Below are 20,197 nucleotides of genomic sequence, written 5' to 3' on the forward strand. Positions count from 1 at the left end.
CATATTACTACCAGTCTCACTAAAGAGATTAGGGAACTGGGCCAACGCATGTCTGAACTTGAAATTAGAGTAGATTATATGGAAAATTACACTCTGAATTACTCAAAAGAAATTGAAAACCTTAAAGAGGAAAATACGGTATTACAGACCAGATTGAAAGATTATGAAAATCGTGCTAGGCGCTCTAATTTGCGCATTAGAGGAATTCCTGAAACTGACTGACTTACAGGCCACAATGATAGCGCTTTTTCAAGAACTATACAGAAGAAGCTAGTTCCATTTCTACCATACAAAGGAACAACTATTAGACACAGCAAGAAATAAAGAATCTCTAATCTTCCAAGGTTATAATTACTAACTGTTTGCAGATTTATCACAACTAACCATCAACAAAAGACACGTTTTGAAACCACTTCTTCAGATATTACAACGCAATTTAATAACATATCAGTGGGGTTTTCCCTTTTCAATGCGTTTTACTTATCAAGGCTCCAAATACACATGCCACAATGCAAATGATCTGCACATTACAGGACCTGCGCCTGATGAATTCAACCAAAGACCCTGACGACTCACGCCAAAGATTGACCGTGTGTCCTTCTGGTAAATCATCTACACCATCAAGAAGAAATAAACACCACAGTTGACACAAAAGTCGCTTTCGATCTCCAGATCCGGTTCTGGATGATTCCATGGACTGAAAAATGTTTCTCACTAAGGTTCCCCTTTTGTAAGAAATTAACCAAATGCACTGGTTTAGATTTATTTTCCAAATGACCTTCATATGGTTCTATTCCTAGTATTAAACATTTGGCTATGTTAATGAGATTCTTTCTTCTATCTTCTCGTGTATATGGCTTCAGCCCCCTATCTTATGAAAACTAGAGATGTTATTGATATTGTTGTTAATTATCATTCTTAAACCATTTTTTCTGCTTTATTAAGTCATATTGAATATCTTAGCAATTTTAGCAAAAGGTGATATGGACACCTATTTGTTCCAATCTCACAAGACTAACTTCATATGAATTCTGGATCCCTTGCCAATAGTTATATTTTGTAAGTCTTCAAACCTTTAATTCATGCTTGGGCATTTTTTGTTTTTATTCTTGTTTTACAGATTGTAATGGTACAATTTTCATGGTTGGCTTTCCATGTTCTGCATGGATGTTCCCTGCGCTCCCTTCTTGCTACCCTCGGCTGCTTATTGATTCAATAGGCAGTTGACAGTAGCCAATGTACCATTGGAGGGAGAATTTTTCTCCCCTTAAAGGATATGTTATGAGCTTACACAAGTTATGTTTCATATTCATGACATTCAAAATTAACATTTCCTTTTGATCTTTTTTTCTTTTTTTTATCTTCCTTTATCCCCTCTATTCTGGAGGCAAATTTTTTCTTATGCAGTCTCTGATTACGTGATACCATATTTTATAACTCTTTAATACCATGGCTCCCTTAAATATATTATACCTGAATGTACAGGGATTTAACATTCTGCAAAAATGTACCAAAGCCTTTTGTTCCTTTGCTTCTAAAAATAGCACACATTGTTTGCCTCCAAGAAACCCACTTTACTGCACAATCCACCACTAAACTCTTCATTCATTCTCTAAGATGTACTCCCAAGTATTTTCAGCTTCAACAAAACAGCGTGGTGTGCTTATTGCATTTCACCGTAACACCCCATTTACATTATTAAAGGAGATTAAAGATCCTGAAGGCCATTTTCTGATTCTTACAGGACATTTGTTAGATACCGCTATTACCATTGTGTCATATTATGCCCCTAACAACCTACTTCTTTTCTCTCCCATTTACTACAAACAGTAGACTCACATAAAATGGGTACTGTAATTGCATGTGGGGATTCTAATCAGACTATCTTTCCCTTTCTAGATAAATCGCCAATACCTCAGTCACAAAGGTCTGATAAACACTCTTTTTCTAAACTTATTACAAAATATAATTTAGTAGATTCCTGGCATGAGTTGAATCCTACCAAGAGACAATACACACATTATTCATATCCTCGCGGCTCATTCTGGAGGATTGATCATATATTTTTGACCATAGGTATGGTGCCTGAAAATTTGGCATCATAGATTGTCCTCGTACCATGGTCTGACCATAGTGCAATCTATACTGTTCTAGATTCTACAATCCCAAAAGCACGTGACCCCACGTGGCTACATAGAGATTCTTTGCTCAAAAATTCAGCGCATAAACTTAGTATTGAACTCGTGCTTAAGGAATACCTAAAATATAATTTCACACCTGACATTTCTCCAACCACTCTATGGGAGGCACACAAACCTGTCCTCCGTGGCATATGTTTGCGACAAGCTGCACTACTTAATCAAGAACGAAAAGCCCTTTGTTGTAAACTAGAGACAAATGACCCTTCTCACCCTTCTCCATCCAAGTCAGCAGACAAAACCATTAAACGATCACAACATAATTTCTATATGAACGCAAACAAACCAAATACGCTACTAGCCCGTGCACTAAAATCTTGTCACACTCCATCCAAACCTATTCGTCTCAAAATATCCAGAGATGCATACTCCAAAAACTATTTGAAAATCCTACAAAAATTTAAATCACATTTAACTAATTTATATTCATCTGACAGTGAGATGGATACCTCTAAAGCAAACAATTTATTCTCTCATATTTCTCTTCCTTCGTTATCCAAAACACAATTGGAAATGATGGAGGAATCCGTATCAATTGGTGAGGTGACCAATGTTATTAAGAATATGAAACAAAATAAAATACCTGGTCCTGATGGATTTTCTGTTCTTTATTATCGAACATTTGCGGAAACTTTATCGCCTGTTATAGCTAGTACCTTCAGTTCCCTCCTTAAGGGTCACTCTTTTAGGAAGGAAACACTAACAGCAATCATTTGCATGCTTCCCAAACCCCATACAGATGACACTATTTGGTCAAATTACCGCCCTATTTCCTTATTAAATTTGGATATAAAAATTTTAGCCATAATTCTCACAAACAGACTAAACAAAATTATAGGTAATCTTATACACCAAGATCAAGTTGTTTCATCCCTATTCGACAAGCTAGCAATAAAATTAGACGTGCAACCCATTTGTTGCATGCTGCTAAAATACGTTGTATTCCCATCTGTTTTCTCTCTCTTGACATTAAGAAAGCATTTGATACTATATCATGGTCCTATATGCACTTTACCCTTAATAAATGGGGCTTTGGCCCACATTTTTTACCATGGATCTCTGCATTATGATAAAGTGGAAAGAATTTGGAACTTTATATGAGGCCTCTGAAGTAATTATCAGAGGTGCCTCCATCCCGGTTTTTGTGCAGCAAAAAAAAAAAAAAAGAGGGAAGGGTTTGGGATTTTGTGTGAAGCATGCAGCTGGAGAGCAAGGAGACACTATAGGTTATCAAAATTAATTTTATTCTATGGATACAACATAAGGTACAATATGTCAATGGCACAGATACACATTGCAACTTGCAAGCCTTCTGAAGTGAAATTGCATAATTTATAGTAGGAGTATAAATAGGTAAACATTAAATACAATTGCATATGACATCCCATACATTAATGATAAAATGATCACTGACTGTAGTAGCAGCATAGATAGCTCAAACAACTGGATGTATAACCATGATTATTGCATCTTTAGCTTGACGCGTTTCGTGACTGTCACTCATCAGCAGCAGATGCTATAGGGATGTCTAGATGATTGAAAGGTGAACACACCAAAATAATGGGGAGGGGGAATGATAGAATATTCACCCATACTTACAGGTTACCAATGAGCATGGGGTGGATGCCAGGGCAAAGCTGCGGACAATTGTCTCCTCCGGGAGCAGAGGCAGCAAAAACAGTGGCAAGGCGACAGGAAATCCTGAAGGATAAGGTGTGGCTGGGGAAGTGATCTCTGCATTATACCATGAACCTAGAGCTTACAATTGAACCTCTGGCACAAAGAATAAGGATGGAACCTACCAGCACGGGTATTGAATTGAGTGGATGTCACCACAAATTATGCTTATTTGCAGATTAAATCCTCCTACTTTTGTCCTCGCCACAAGTTTCTTCCCCTAACCTTATGATTATATTACATGAATTTTCACACATTTCATTTCTTAAAGTCAATGTTCAAAAATCAATTTTAAATGGGATGACCACAGCCTTCCATATTTGTGTATTCAACTCACTGCCAGTCCCTCAGATCTATTTGCTGCTAATTATTCAGCTTTATTGAAAACAACTACTAGTTTGTTATCTAATTGGTCATCCTTACCAATCTCTTGGTTCGGAAAAATTAATATAATAAAAATGACCATACTCCCTAAATTTTTATATTTATTCAGAGTCCTCCCGATACATGTTCCTGCCTACTTTCTTAGAATTATACAAAAAAAAAAATACAATTCACCTGGGGAAAAATCAAACCACGGTTACCTAGAAAAACTTTGTAGCTTGGGATTTCCAGACTTCGATATATTACAGGGCTGCTCAACTGGCACAACTATCGAAATATCACTCTACTATAGAGATTCCTTTGTGGGTACTAATTGAAACAATGGCTTGTGATTCTGTTTCTAAAAATTATATCCTAGGATTAGGTCCTATAGATCGCAAGACTTTAAAAAATCCGATTACTAAACATTCTCTATCTATCTGGGATAAAACATAAAATCTCACACGGTCTACAATCTCCATATAACCCACTCCTTTCTTTTCATAAAAATCCGGCCTTTTATCCAGCTTGGATATCTCCCAGAACTTTTAAAGCCTGGTCTAAGGGTGGCATTTCATGTTTATATGACATAATTTCAGAAACATCAATCCATCCTTTCCCAGAACTAAGCAAATTCTTTGGGCTCCCCCAATCCTAAATATTCTGTTACCTTCAAATCAAAATTTTTTATGCTCCTCACCTTAATACTAATGGTACCATAAATTATCTCTCCCAATTTGAATGAATTTGTCTAAAACACTCTCACGCTAAGAGTTGCATTCCAATAATTTATTCTCAATTGCTCACTAAATTAGATACAAATATACCATCATATGTTGCTAAATGGGAAAAAGATCTTGAGCGCAATATTGATCTTCCAGTATTGTCTAATATATGGTCTAATACTAAATCTTCTTCGACAAACATAATGGCAGCTGAAACATCATATAAAGTACTTGCACGGTGGTACTTGGTTCCTGCTAGAATAGCTAAATTTGCAACTGACAACTCAGGCCTCTGTTTTCATGGCTGTCTCGAACAAGGTACATAGGGATGAGCTGAACACCCTCCTGCTTGGTTCGCAGCAGAACATGTGAACAGGCAAAAAATTTGGCAGAACACACGAACACATTTAAAGTCTATGGGACACGAACATGAATAATCAAAAGTGCTAATTTTAAAGGCTTATATGCAAGTTGTCATAAAAAGTGTTTGGGGAACCTGGGTCCTGCCCTAGGGGACATGTATCAATGCAAAACATTTTTTTAAAAACGCCAGGTTTTTTTGGGAGCAGTGATTTTTTTAATGCTTAAAGTGAAACAATAAAAAATAAATATTCCTTTAAATATCATGCCTGGGGGGTGTCTATAGTATGCCTGTAAAGTGGTGCATTTTTCCCGAGTTTAGAACAGTACCACAGCAAAATGACATTTCTAAAGGAAAAATTGTCATTTAAAACTGATCGCGGCTGTAATGAATTGTCGGGTCTCGGCAATATAGATAGAACTCATTGAAAAAAAGAGTATAGGACCCCCCCAGTCCATTACCAGGCCCTTTGGGTCTGGTATGAAGATTAAGGGGAACTCCGAACCAAAATTAAAAACAAAAATATTGAGTGGGGGTCCCCCTAAAATCCATACCAGGCCTTTCAGGTCTGATATGGAAATTAAGGGGAACCCTGCACCAAATTTAAAAAAAAATGGCGTAGAGGTCCCCCCAAAACCCCTCTACGCCATTTTTTTTTTAATTTGGCGCAGGGTTTCCCTTAATATTCATACAAGATCCAAAGGGCATGGTAATGGACTGGGGGCCCCATGCTCTTTTTTTTCAATGAGTTTTATCTATATTGCCGTGACCCGACAATTCATTACAGCCACGATCAGTTTTGAATGACAATTTTTCCTTTAGAAATGTCATTTTGCTGTAGTAGTGTTCTAAACACAGGAAAAATGCGCCGTTTTACAGGCATACTATAGACACCCCCCAGGCACGATATTTAATGGAATATTTCATTTTTATTGTTTCACTTTAAGCATTAAAAAAAAATCACTGCCCCTGAAAAAACAGCCATTTAAAAAAAAAAAATTTGCATTGATACATGTCCCCTGGGGCAGGACCCGGGTCCCCAAACACTTTTTATGACAATGACTTGCATATAAGCCTTTAAAATTAGCTCTTTTGATTTTTTATGTTAGTGTCCCATAGCCTTTAACAGTGTTCTGGCAGCTTTTGAATTTGCCGTGAACACCGCATATACTTACGTTCGATGTGAACATCGGGCTCATCCCTAAAGGTACATATATACACATCTGGTGGAATTGTCCAACTGTACATACATTTTGGGAAAATGTCTAATAGCCTCAAAAATATTTGAATATTCTATTACACCAGACCAGATAACAGCTCTCTTAAATTTAAAGCCAGACTTTCTCACACATAAACAATTTAAACTATTCCTTATATTCTTGACAGCCGCAAAGCAAACCACAGCTAACGCATGGAAAATGCCTGTTTTGAACATAGCAGAAACCAAGCTCAGAATGAACCAATCATTCATACATGCTAAGATGGATGCTTTAGATAAAGACAATTTAAAGAAGTTTGATCATTTATGGAGACCATGGATCAAACATTGCCTACCAGATAACTTTGACAATCAAGTACTCGTCCCGTCTATAAATAATTGTTGCCTCTGGAAGCCTGATGTCCACCCTACCCCCTATACTCTTAATTCTTATTATTTTCTTTTTTCCTATTCTTTTATGGATTTTTTTTTCTATTCAATCTTTTACACATAATATTTGTTATCAATAGGTATTTTTACATAATCACAGTTATCAGTAATATTATAGATAGTTACAAAACATAAAGTTAATTATATCTATGTTAACTCCAATGTATTGAGATTTTTAACTGTTCAACTGAGATACAATATATCTATATATGACGATCTAATATTTTGTTAATATACAGAAAGATTATTATAACACTTTGATTGTCATGGACTTCCTCAAAATGGATCCTTTCTTTACCAGTCATAAACCTAGAGTAATATATTAACCTGTATTTTCTGTAATATAGAGTACCATTCTGAAAATATTATCAGATATATTGTTATTATTTGATATTTCAAATAAAACATTTTTGAACGAAAAAGTTGTTTATTGTATGTTCCTATCCCCTCTTTGTATTGAACAAGCTGCTTCAACATTTGCTCCATAGCAAATATCTTTGATTTAGTTATCTGTGGCTTCTAAAGAATAGATATGCTAATTGTGTAGGAATAGATACATCCATACTTTACTCATGATGAAAGCCAATATGCTGTAACATAAAAAGTGTTCTGCCATTGATGCAAGTTTGACACATTCATTCATAATAGTGACGGTGTCATATTTTTACTTACTTACATGCTGTAAAATTGCCATGCTTGTAAAGCATAGATTTTTTTTAGTATTTCCACATTTCTACTGTGCAACAATCGAGCATACATTTGCTACTCATTTCATATGAACATAATATTAACCCACCTGAAAAGTGTTTGTACATTAACTATGGTCTTTGCATCTGCCATGTAGTCTTCTTCAGCACTCATTGTGCTCTCTTTGTCTACAACCACCATATCAGCTGCAAAAGTTACTCCACATTTCAGCAAGTCATCTAAGCTTTAGAAAACACAAAAAGACCAATGCTCAGAAAAAATAAATATAAAAACAATAAACTAGCATACAAAACAACTGCTTCACAATGGTATATTTGTTTTATGCAGGTATACTTACTAAATCATACAAGGTTCTAACAAAGTCATATGCAACCATCTCACATAAAAGCATTTATTATTAAATAAAAAAAAGTATTATTTTTTAATACCAGTTCATACAGATTTGTGTTGCTATTTTAAATGCAGATAAGCGTTGCTTCTGTGCAGTGATGGCTATTTAATACAGATATTGGCTATTGTTTGTTCAAGTTATTATTATTCTAAGGCTGGGTTCAAACTATTGCGAATTGGATGCGGTATCCCGCATCCAATTCGCAATAGCAGGAGATTGTGACCGGCTTTCTATGGAGCCAGTTCAAATATCTCTGATGCGGCTCTGTGCGAATTTGCACAGGGGTCCTGTGCATCTTTTGGTCCGTTTCAGCTCCGAATTCAGCCCAAAATTCGGGCTGAAATCGGACCTGAAAACAGTGAACCAGGATGCACAGGACCCCTGCTGTGAGCTGCATTGGCATTAGGTTTGAACCAAGCCTTAATATAGTCACTGAGAATCTACCCTTGTTCTTCAATTCCTCTGGTTTAGAATCATGCCATAAGCAGTCCCTTAAGGCTCAGTCAATATTTGAAAATGAAAACAAAAATGACAAACACTCCGATTAATTCAGAACCAGCTTTTTAAAATAAAGTGCATATGGAATGGGCATTTTACGTTTGCGTTAAAAACATTGCAAATATATGTGAAAGTAGCACTGCCTAATCAAGGCTAATTTGTGAAATTTAGTCCCTAGCTGTAGCATTTTCAAATACCCTGGTGGAGTATTGGAGAAATGTAGACATTTTGGTACATTATTTAAATCCTGTGTAGTGGTGTCAAGAATGCACTGTGGGTCGTCAGATGTACGTGCGTGTGCACATGCGCAGGTAGGTTCCAATGGGTGCCCCCCGGGCTGGGCACAGGCGTGTGTGCACGCATGCGCGGGAATGATCAGAAAGTGTACAGATGCGCGCATTGGCACTAAGTTGGAGCCAAAGGGCCTTTATAAGGACAGCAGCTGCACTAGTGCAGTGCTGTCTGATCTGCAGCTTTTTTTTTTTTTTTTAAAGGGTAAATTTTATTAGATTTTCAACAGTATTGTACATTTCCATGTTACAACTCAAATTTCTGTGCAATATAGCTTAAGTACATTTCAGTCTGAACTCAGTATTGTGTAACTAAACCATATACATGCTAACAATCAATCATTTCCATTTATGATCAATAAACAACTAAAACTTGTTTCAAGACTACTAAACAATTTTTGTGTCTCTTCTGTGTCCCATCTTGTGTACAAGGATACATCCCATCACATCAGCCTTCCCACATAGTCATTTCCAATGGTATTATATTTCTCTCTAAGACATACACCTCATCTATCATACCACTACTTCTCCTGATGCATTTTTAATCCAGTCTCCCCATACCCTCTCAAACGTCTTTGGACACCCTCTAGCCTTGTAGGTTAATTTGTACATTGGTAGGGCATTATTAACTGGTTTCACCCAGTTTTACAGAGGTGGGGGGGAGGGATTCCGCCATTTAAGGGCCAGAGCTTTTTTGGCATAATAGAAAACTATTTTCAGAAGGGTCTTCTGTGAGGTGGACAACTCTTCTCCTCCAGGTCTCCTAAGAGACATATGTCTGGACAGTATATGTTTGGGAGTTCCTGGGCATCCTCCAAATATGTCAGGACTGCTCTCCAATATCTCACCACCTGAGGACACTGCCACACCATATGGAAAGTCACCTACTGCTGCATTGCAGTGTGGGCATTCTGGTGACTCCCTTTTACTCATTTTATGTAGTCGTTTGGGGGTGTAGCATCTCCTATGTAGGTAATTGAATTGCAGCAATTTGTCTCTGGCTGAGATCATTGAGGGCACTAGTGTATCCAGGGCCTCTGACCAGGACTCCTCCGTAAGGAACGGTATATCAGCCTTCCATTGTGCGGTCACACTCTACATTCTGGGGGAAGAGGATGTCAGCAGTGTGAAATAATATTTAGAAATCAACTTTGTGTGATCCACGTCAGCCACCAATTTTTCCATACTAGAAGGGGAGAGTGCCACCTCCCCCCACCGTATTGGGCCGTTGCTGCGTGATGCAGCTGAAGGTATCTGAAGAAGAATGTGTTTGGCACTCCGTATTCGGTCTTTAGGTCTATGAAAGATCTAAAGACCCCATCCCTAAACAGCTGATGGGCGTATTTGACCCCATAGGCTCCCCAGCATAATCCATCCGGTACCTTGGCTATTTCCCTAAGCTGAGGGTTCCACAGTGGAGCGTTAGGGGAGGCTGCGAGACTGGTGCCACCCATTCTGGCATTACACATATGAAATATTTTATATGACAGTTTCAGTATACCCGCCCCCTGCTCTGGATACGGGCCATTTCTATAAAGAACATTGATCAGCACTTCATATGAGTGGACCTGGGCCAACTGGGTTGCCACTGAGGCGATGTTCAGTTGTGGAAAGCCCCACCAGTGCACATGTGTCAATTGGGCTGCCAGGTAGTAACACTGTAGGCTCGGTAATGCTAATCCCCCCATCCATACTGGTAAGTAAAGTGTATCCAGGGACACCCTAGCCGGTTTAGGTCCCCAAAGAAAGGAGGAGAGTATTTTATTGATGCCTGTAAACCATTTCTTAGGGATATAAATCGGGGCATGCCAGAACAGGTAAAGAAACCTGGGCAGGTAAATCATTTTGAACATATTAATTCTTCCAAGCAGGCCGAGAGCTAGCTTAGCCTATGCTTGTGCACTTTCCCTTAGACGCAGCTTCAGGGGAGACAGGTTATTGAGTACATATGTACTTAGTGGCAGCTGGATCTCGACCCCCAAATAAGGAAATTTGGAGACCACCTTTAGTGGGACCCCTGGAGGCAACCTCGGGGCATACTCTGATTGAAAGGGGAAAACTATGCACTTATTCCAGTTTACTTTGAATCCCAAGTATCCCCCGAATTCTAAAATTCTGTCCAGGGCAGTGGTCAATGAGCCCTCTGCCTCGGCCAGGTACAGGAGCATGTCATCGGCGTATAGAGATGTTTTTTCCTCCAATGCATTTACATTACAACCTCTGACATTTCCATCCACTCTCAGTAGAGCCGCCAGCGACTCTATAGCCAGGGCAAACAGCAGGGGCGACAAAGGGCACCCCTGCCGCGTGCCCCTAGCTATGTTGAACAGGTCTGTAATAGTATTATTAACCCTAAGCCTGGCTTATTTTGACCCATGTTATAAATCTAGGACTGAAACCTAGCCAATCAAGGACCACTATTAGATATGTAACAAATAAACCTGCGCTAGCAATTTACTAAAAATAATTGATTAACTGTACCAAAACCAAATCATAAATAATCTATACAAATAATAGTGAATGTGAGAAATGTGTAAAAAATATTGATAATGTATACCATACACAATTAGCCGCACACTGGGTGAAATCGTGCATGAAATGCACTAATAAGGAAAAAATATATACAAAGTGAAAAAGGACAAATCGCAAATATATGTGATGAACAAGCGCGACTATGAAGTGATATAGTGTCATTAAACTAATGCAAAAATTATATAAAATAAAAGCACTCTCATAAATAGTGAATGACAATGAAGTAAGCCTCTAAACAATCATAGACGCCAAGTGAAAAAATGAAACAAAACAGTCAATTGCATCCAAATTTACAAATGATGGAATATCCATAGCTTTAAGAAACTCCTTCACAGAAGGGACAGATGGCAGACTTCCAGCATATTCATCCGCAGGATGATATATGGCTACCGATATGCTGATGTTAAAAGATGGTTGGGACCATAGAACTCGCGTTCCACCAAAAAAAGAAGGGAAAAATATATGGCATAAAACCTTAGGATATCATAAGGTCACCTGCGCATATATGCGCTACTCACAAGACCGGCATGCAGAGCAGGCATTCAGATAGTTGGTCGGTTCGCCGCTGATCGGCGTGCGTTCCACCAAAACAGGAAGTGATGTCACTGGTACTGGTTAGCAGGCGTAGGCAGGATGTTACGTCGACGCGTTTCGCCCCTCCCCCAGGGCGTTATCAAAGACTAAACATCCCGCTCACGTAAGGAGCTATTTGTAACAGGCTCAATGAGTGACAGCCAATTACGGCCAATGGGTGAAAAATCACCCATTCCTTCCTCTGTCATCATATCCTGTTGCAATTAAAACTTTATTCAGTGGCCAAAGGCACAAACATATCCAATATGCAAATGAATACACCTGTACCATTTAACACTAGCCATCTTAAACAAAAATAAGAGATATATTACAACATAATATCTAGACAAATACAAATTCTATATGCATATGTAAAATATTCGATTCCCTAATTACAATAAATCCTTTAATATAATATAAAATAAACTAATAGGCATATGAGATAAAAATATATATATGTGAAAAATTACACGTACATATAAATAAAATATGATTAATCAAAAAATATTTTTAATAGAAACACTATACCTTACTGAATTGCTAAATCTTAACAAGAAGAGTATGATGTTCATATTAATGAACATGGTATGGAATTATCTCAACAAATAAAAATAAAAATAAAAATAAAATTGAAATTAAAATAAAAATAAAAATAAAAATAAAAATATAAAAATAAAAATAAAAATAAAAATAAAATTAAAAATAAATAAAAATGAACATAAAAAAGAAAAGAAAATTAAAATAAAATGAAAATAAAAATAAAAATAAAAATAAAAATAAAAATAAAAAATGCACTACAAGCAGTTGAATGGGCCCTGGGTAATACAGATATGAAATCAAAGCAAAAGAAGTTCATCCTAAAAGCTCTTGACCTAGCAATGAGCCACAATTTTTTTTGGCATCAAAAAGAATACTATAGACAAAAGAAAGGAGTCGCAATGGGTGCCAAGTATGCACCTTCAGTGGCTAATCTGTTCATGAGCTTTTGGGAGGATGAGGCTATTTTTCAATCTAATATCCCAGAGCTCAGGTTGTACAGAAGGTACATAGATGATATTTTAATTATCTGGGCAGGAACACCCGACTCCTTTTTGGAATTTTTGGCCAAAATAGGGACCAATCGGTTTGGTATCTCTTTTTCCGAAAGTTTTAGTTACCAACAAATTAATTTTCTAGATCTGACACTTTTCAGAGAGGGGAATAAACTACTTACTCGTACCTTCTTTAAAGATGTTGATAGAAATGGCTATATCCCCCTGACAAGCTGCCATCATCCAAGATGGCTGGGGGGTATCCCAAAAAGCCAGCTACTTAGGATTAGAAGAAACTGTAGCAATTTAAGTGATTACAACTTGCAAGCCAATATTATTTTGAAAAGATTCCAAGAAAAAGGGTATAGTCTGGAAAATTTGGAGAGGATTAAACAAACGGTTGGGGAAATGGACAGGAATGATCTGTTTAGATCTAGAGAGAAAAGGGAACAAAATGATTATAGTTTGTCCTTTTTTACAGGATTCAACAGGCAGTATCGTGACTTAGAGAAAATTGTGAAGAGACATTGGCCTCTCCTTCTTCAGGACAATGATCTTAAGAAGGTGTTGCCAAAACAACCTAGATTTATTTACACCAAACCACCTACATTAAGGCTCCAGCTAGCACACAATGTCATAGACCCTCCTAGGAAGGTATTGACCTTTCTAGACAGTGTTGGATTTTACAGCTGTGGCAGGTGTGTAATGTGTAGGACATCCAAATTCCGCAAACGGAAAACTACCCACTTTAGTTCCCTGGTGGATGGCAGATCTTATGAAATCAAAAAATTTATAACCTGTAGCACTACACATGTTACTTATCTTTTGTCTTGTCCTTGTAATCTTCAGTACGTGGGAAGAACTACTAGGCAATTGGGTACAAGACTCAAGGAACATGTAAATAGGATCAAAAAGGGGTACAAGTTTCATGGTCTTTCCAACCATTTCAAAATATTTCATAATCAGGACCCAAGCCTACTTACTTTTTGTGGGATTGATAGAGTCGAGGAACACTGGCGAGGTTCCAAAACATCGAGGTAGACAAAACATCTCACAAAATGAAACCCAGTGGATACATAGATTACGTACGTTGAACCCCCTGGGCCTGAATATTGAGTTGGACCTAAATTGTTTTTTATCTAACTGGTAGTTTTATTTTTATTTTTATTTTATTTTATTTTTATTATTTTTTATTTTTATTTTTATTTTGTATATTTTATTTTTTATTTTTTATTTTTATTTTTATTTTTATTTTTATTTTCATTTTATTTTAATTTTCTTTTCTTTTTTATGTTCATTTTTATTTATTTTTATTTTTATTTTTATTTTTATTTTTATTTTAATTTTATTTTTAATTTTATTTTTATTTTTATTTTAATTTCAATTTTATTTTTATTTTTATTTGTTGAGATAATTCCATACCATGTTCATTAATATGAACATCATACTCTTCTTGTTAAGATTTAGCAATTCAGTAAGGTATAGTGTTTCTATTAAAAATATTTTTTGATTAATCATATTTTATTTATATGTACGTGTAATTTTTCACATATATATATTTTTATCTCATATGCCTATTAGTTTATTTTATATTATATTAAAGGATTTATTGTAATTAGGGAATCGAATATTTTACATATGCATATAGAATTTGTATTTGTCTAGATATTATGTTGTAATATATCTCTTATTTTTGTTTAAGATGGCTAGTGTTAAATGGTACAGGTGTATTCATTTGCATATTGGATATGTTTGTGCCTTTGGCCACTGAATAAAGTTTTAATTGCAACAGGATATGATGACAGAGGAAGGAATGGGTGATTTTTCACCCAATGGCCGTAATTGGCTGTCACTCATTGAGCCTGTTACAAATAGCTCCTTACGTGAGCGGGATGTTTAGTCTTTGATAACGCCCTGGGGGAGGGGCGAAACGCGTCGACGTAACATCCTGCCTACGCCTGCTAACCAGTACCAGTGACATCACTTCCTGTTTTGGTGGAACGCACGCCGATCAGCGGCGAACCGACCAACTATCTGAATGCCTGCTCTGCATGCCGGTCTTGTGAGTAGCGCATATATGCGCAGGTGACCTTATGATATCCTAAGGTTTTATGCCATATATTTTTCCCTTCTTTTTTTGGTGGAACGCGAGTTCTATGGTCCCAACCATCTTTTAACATCAGCATATCGGTAGCCATATATCATCCTGCGGATGAATATGCTGGAAGTCTGCCATCTGTCCCTTCTGTGAAGGAGTTTCTTAAAGCTATGGATATTCCATCATTTGTAAATTTGGATGCAATTGACTGTTTTGTTTCATTTTTTCACTTGGCGTCTACGATTGTTTAGAGGCTTACTTCATTGTCATTCACTATTTATGAGAGTGCTTTTATTTTATATAATTTTTGCATTAGTTTAATGACACTATATCACTTCATAGTCGCGCTTGTTCATCACATATATTTGCGATTTGTCCTTTTTCACTTTGTATATATTTTTTCCTTATTAGTGCATTTCATGCACGATTTCACCCAGTGTGCGGCTAATTGTGTATGGTATACATTATCAATATTTTTTACACATTTCTCACATTCACTATTATTTGTATAGATTATTTATGATTTGGTTTTGGTACAGTTAATCAATTATTTTTAGTAAATTGCTAGCGCAGGTTTATTTGTTATATATCATCAAAGTGTAAGCACTTTTATCCTGCAGCTGCAAGAGGATTTTTAAAGATCACTACATTACATGAATTCATTTGCGAGCGCTGTTTTATATATAATTTTTGCACTATTAGATATGGCCATTCTGTAGAATTAAATGATTTATGCATATCAAATGAAACCACTACCCGAGTGTCCGGGGTGGGGCCCTCTGACAGCACAATAGTGAAGAGGTGACACAGGTTTATGGCTGTCGACCTCTCAGGTATGAAACCTGTCTGATCTGGGTGGATAACAGAGGCAATCACCTTATTTAATTGTTTGGCCAGAAGTTTAGTTAATATTTTTGAATCAACATTAATTAGAGATATCGGCCTGTATGATTCACATAGGTCATGGTCCTTGTGCGGCTTAGGAATCAGCACTATAAGTGCCTCTCTCATAGATTCGAGAAGTATACCCCTATCGTAGGTGTCCCCATACATGTCAAGCAATTTGGTTGCCAGACTTTCCAGTCCTGGGGTCTTATTTGGGTTTAGGTATCGTATGGCCGATATGACCTCCTCCACCGTAAGGGGAAGGTCAAGTTCCCCCGCCACCTCTACAGTGAGCTCCAGGAGGGGTATTGAGGCTAGATATTCCTGCACTGCCTCCTTCTCATAGTCTACCCTTGAGGTATATAATTCAGAATATTTCCACCTCCATGCTTTCACCAAATCGTAATGCTTCACACGGGCTTCCAATGGGGATTCGTCCTACAGTCGCCATCCCAAACCTATCTTTGTCAGGTGACAGTACTGCGTTCAGATCCCTTGCTAAAACAATAGGTCCTTCTGCCATCTGAAGCACCTCTGCCATCACTGTTTCCCATACCCCTACCATAAATGGGGGTGGTATATAAACCGCCACAAAGGTATATGGTTGGTTATTATTAATCAGCACCAGGGCCACAAACCTACCAAAATGATCCAATTTCACTGTCTTGATAGTGTACAGCAGGGATTCGTATACAAGAACAGATACACCCCTGGCATAGCTGGAGTATGTGGAGTGGAATGCTCTACCTACAAAAGCCCTATGGAAAGCTAGTGTCTTGGAGCCCACCAAATGTGATTCCTGGAGGAATATGATATGCGGCTTTTGCTTCAAGATGTATTTAAAGACTAGGGCTCACTTAATCTTGGAATTAAGCCCTCTCATGTTCCAGGAGAGGAGATTAAGAGTCTGCATAGGGGTATACATAGAAAGTCTGAACTAGAGGATTATGTATATGTGGGTACAATGGTAACTGAGAGCCTCTCAGACGGAAGCAAAATACATCACTGAATTTCAATTCCCCCCTCCGGGGGTAGCATATTGACACACATAGTATATCAGTAGGGTAAATACTTGCAGGACATCTAGAGTCATTTGTTCGAACCGTATGAAGAGCACACAAAGGAGACCGATGGTCGAGCCCCCTCTCAGTGGGGACCAAAAGAAAAAAAAACAAATGTTCCTGGATCCAGAACTGAGGATCCCAACACCCATTCCTCCCACCTTGCCCGCAGCCCCAAACATTCCGCAGGCTTCCACCCAGAACATTAACCAGCAAAGTCTCCCTAAAGGGGGGTATTTTTCCTGCACCAGCCAGACAGGAAGATTTAGGGGCAAGTATGGAAGAGTTAACAGAGCATTAATAGGACCGCGTTGTTTAAAGGTTATGCATTGTCCCTGCAGGGCTTGAGTTAGGCAGGATCTTTCAGACCGGAAAAGGTTAAACGCGAAGAGTAATGATACAGCGGTTATAGGCATATATTTCAATAGTCAGAGTTGTTTTATCTACCTGGGGGATCCTCCCCAGGCCCTCTAGGTAACATACCCATGAGATGGGTATGAGTAGATTTGTTATCCAGGTCCCAATGATTCCAGCCAGCGGTCCGCTTCCTTGGGTGACATGAAGAATTGCGTATACCCTTTGTGCATGACTCTAAGCTTAGCCGGGTATAGCATATTGTATAGCAGGCTGCGTCCTCTCAGGCGCTGCTTCACACTTTGAAAGGCCGCCCTTTGCGTAGCTGCAGAAAAATCCGGAAAGATGGAGATGCGGTTGTTATTATACATCAATTCAGGTAGGTTGCGGGCTTTGCGCAGTATGGTTTCTTTATCCCTGAAGTACAGAAAGCAGGCCAGCATGGGTCTTGGATATCTGCCCGGCGGGGGGGCTCTCAAGGGAACCCTGTGTGCCCTCTCTATGGCAAACAGATGAGAAAAGCTGTTAGCACCAAAGGATTGTTTGGGCCAAAACAACAGGAATTCCTCAGGATTCTTTCCCTCCAAACCTTACGGGAATCCTAGGAATCTGAGATTGTTCCTTCAGAGTCTGTCCTCAATGTCCCCCAGTTTGGCTTCCTGGGACTTGTTGTCAGCTGCCATATCTCTCACCTGCACCAGCATAGGGTTGAGATCATCCTCCACCGCACTTATGCACTGTTCAGTCTGCGTGACCCTCTGTCTCACCTTCTGCACATCATCTCTGAGGATAGCAAAGTCCACCCTGGTGGTTTCAATCTGCGTGGATAGGGCAGCATGGCAGCTCTTAATAGTGTTCATAATCTGCAGCAGCGTCGGCTTTCCTGCCTGTGTCCTGGAGTCGCTCTTCTCTGAGTCTGACTGGGGAGAGGGCAGGGGCTTCACCAGAGGATCAGTTGGATGCAGCCAGTCATTATACCCCTCGGTCCACCTGCAGGCTGGAGGAACAAAAGTAGCGCGCCGCTCAATTCCCTTAGCAGGCGCCATTTTGGGGAGCCTCATGGGCGAACTTAGCCAGCTTCTCTGCGGGTGTAGGATCCACACTCGGGCCGTATTTTACCATGGCCGGGTTCCCGGTGCGTTCCTCTATCGATGCCAGTCAGTCTGTAGTAAAGGGTTCAAGCCTGGGGCCAGTCAGGATAATGAAGGATGATTGCGTGGTCGGTGTTCTGGAGAAAAGCTTCCTCACATACCGGAAGTTGGTCACGCCCACCTGATCTGAAGCTTTACCCTGTCTTCTGATCCTATGCCTGTACCTGATCCAGTATTTGACTCTGCCTTCTGACCACACTGCTATCTACAGTCCTGATCTTTGGCTTGTCTTGACCGTGATTATTCCTGTCTGTTTGCCTGATTTCCTGTTGCCAAACCCAGGTTGAACTATGACCATTCTCTGCCTGCTGCTTATGATGGACTGATCCTCCGTGTATGACCCGGCTTGTCTGACTCTGCTCCAGTCTTCTTCTTCCAGCCTGTGTAGCTCCAGTACCACTGACCTGCATCCACAGCATACCTGCATCCGCTGTCCTGCATACACAGCATACCTGCATCTGCTGTCCTGCATCTACAGCTTGCCTGCATCCGCTGTCCTGCATCCACATCATACCTGCATCCGCTGTTCCTGCTACTCATCTGCTACCACTACCGCTACCAATGGAGGACTTTGCAGGCACTCTTACCTCACCGAGCTCTCACGGCCACTGTTGCAACTCCAGTGGTCCTTGAGCAGGGGCTGTACGAGAGGTCTCCCTCTACTCGTCAGGCTCTCCCAGACAGTATGTAACAAGTGGTCACCGAAGCCTAAAAGAAGCAGCTATATTCTTTAATTGATCATATGGGAAACAGCAACCACAAGATGGCATTGAAGAACCTACAGCTGTGTGATCATTGATGATGCAAGAATATTCAATAATAAAACTAATTTTCAAATAGAGCAATAGGCAAAACTCTTTTTTTTTACTTAGAGTAATTGAGGGTTATAACCCTTGTTGGTTTATTTTTTGCCATCTGTGCCCCATTGGGAAGATTTACCTTCACATTCTGTCCCATAGCCAAAGCAGGAAGTGAGAGGAAATCCCTGCAAATTAAAAGAATCCCTTGGGCCCCCCCATGTCACTAGAACTAATATCCCCTTTGGAATATTTTTCCTCTATTACTTTTCTGGGGAGTACCCAAATTTTGGGATTTTCCTTTTGTTTCACCTTCAATACTAATGGTAAACAGGACAAATAGAGAAGGTGAATCTCCCTAACAGGATTTCAAACTAACAGGGGTTCTAATCCATCTCCACTCTATCCAAAACAAAAAAAAAGTTCTGCTTTTAGTTATAAATTTAAAAATACCCAATTTCAGGTTATTCCTTTGACACCTTACACAGTGTATAGGGCAGTGTGTGAAAATGTGATTTGTGCTACATCATGATTAACCACTTGCCGACCAGTGAAAGATGATATACGTCGGCGCAATGGCACGGCTGTGCAAATGGGTGTACAGGTACGTCCCCTTTAAGATGTGACATTGTGGGCGTGGGTGCCTGCCGCATGCTCTGTAACCATTCCTGAGGGACCCGCTGATGTCCATTGGTGTCCTGCGATTGTGTCACAGAGAGGCAGAACTGGGAGATGCCTATGTAAATGAGGCATTTCCCCATTCTGCCTAGTGACATGACAGAGATCTACTGCTCCCTGTCATCGGGAGCAGTGATCGCTGTCATGTCCTAGGTAGCCCATCCCCCCCAAAGTTAGA

The 20,197-nt window shown here is 39.0% G+C and overlaps 1 protein-coding gene across 3 annotated transcripts in view; it reads right to left on the reverse strand.

The window, feature by feature from the left end:
- Nucleotides 1–20,197, reverse strand: part of LOC141103379 (potassium channel subfamily T member 2) — a 2,416,326-nt gene that overhangs the window by 753,857 nt on the left and 1,642,272 nt on the right. For all 3 annotated transcript variants that reach the window (XM_073592891.1, XM_073592890.1, XM_073592889.1), the window contains exon 21: nt 7,769–7,903. In XM_073592891.1, coding sequence (XP_073448992.1) covers nt 7,769–7,903 — 135 coding nt within the window. The remainder of the gene's footprint in view (nt 1–7,768; nt 7,904–20,197) is intronic.

This window comes from Aquarana catesbeiana, linkage group LG07, assembly GCF_042186555.1.
Source record: "Aquarana catesbeiana isolate 2022-GZ linkage group LG07, ASM4218655v1, whole genome shotgun sequence".
NCBI lineage: Eukaryota > Metazoa > Chordata > Amphibia > Anura > Ranidae > Aquarana > Aquarana catesbeiana.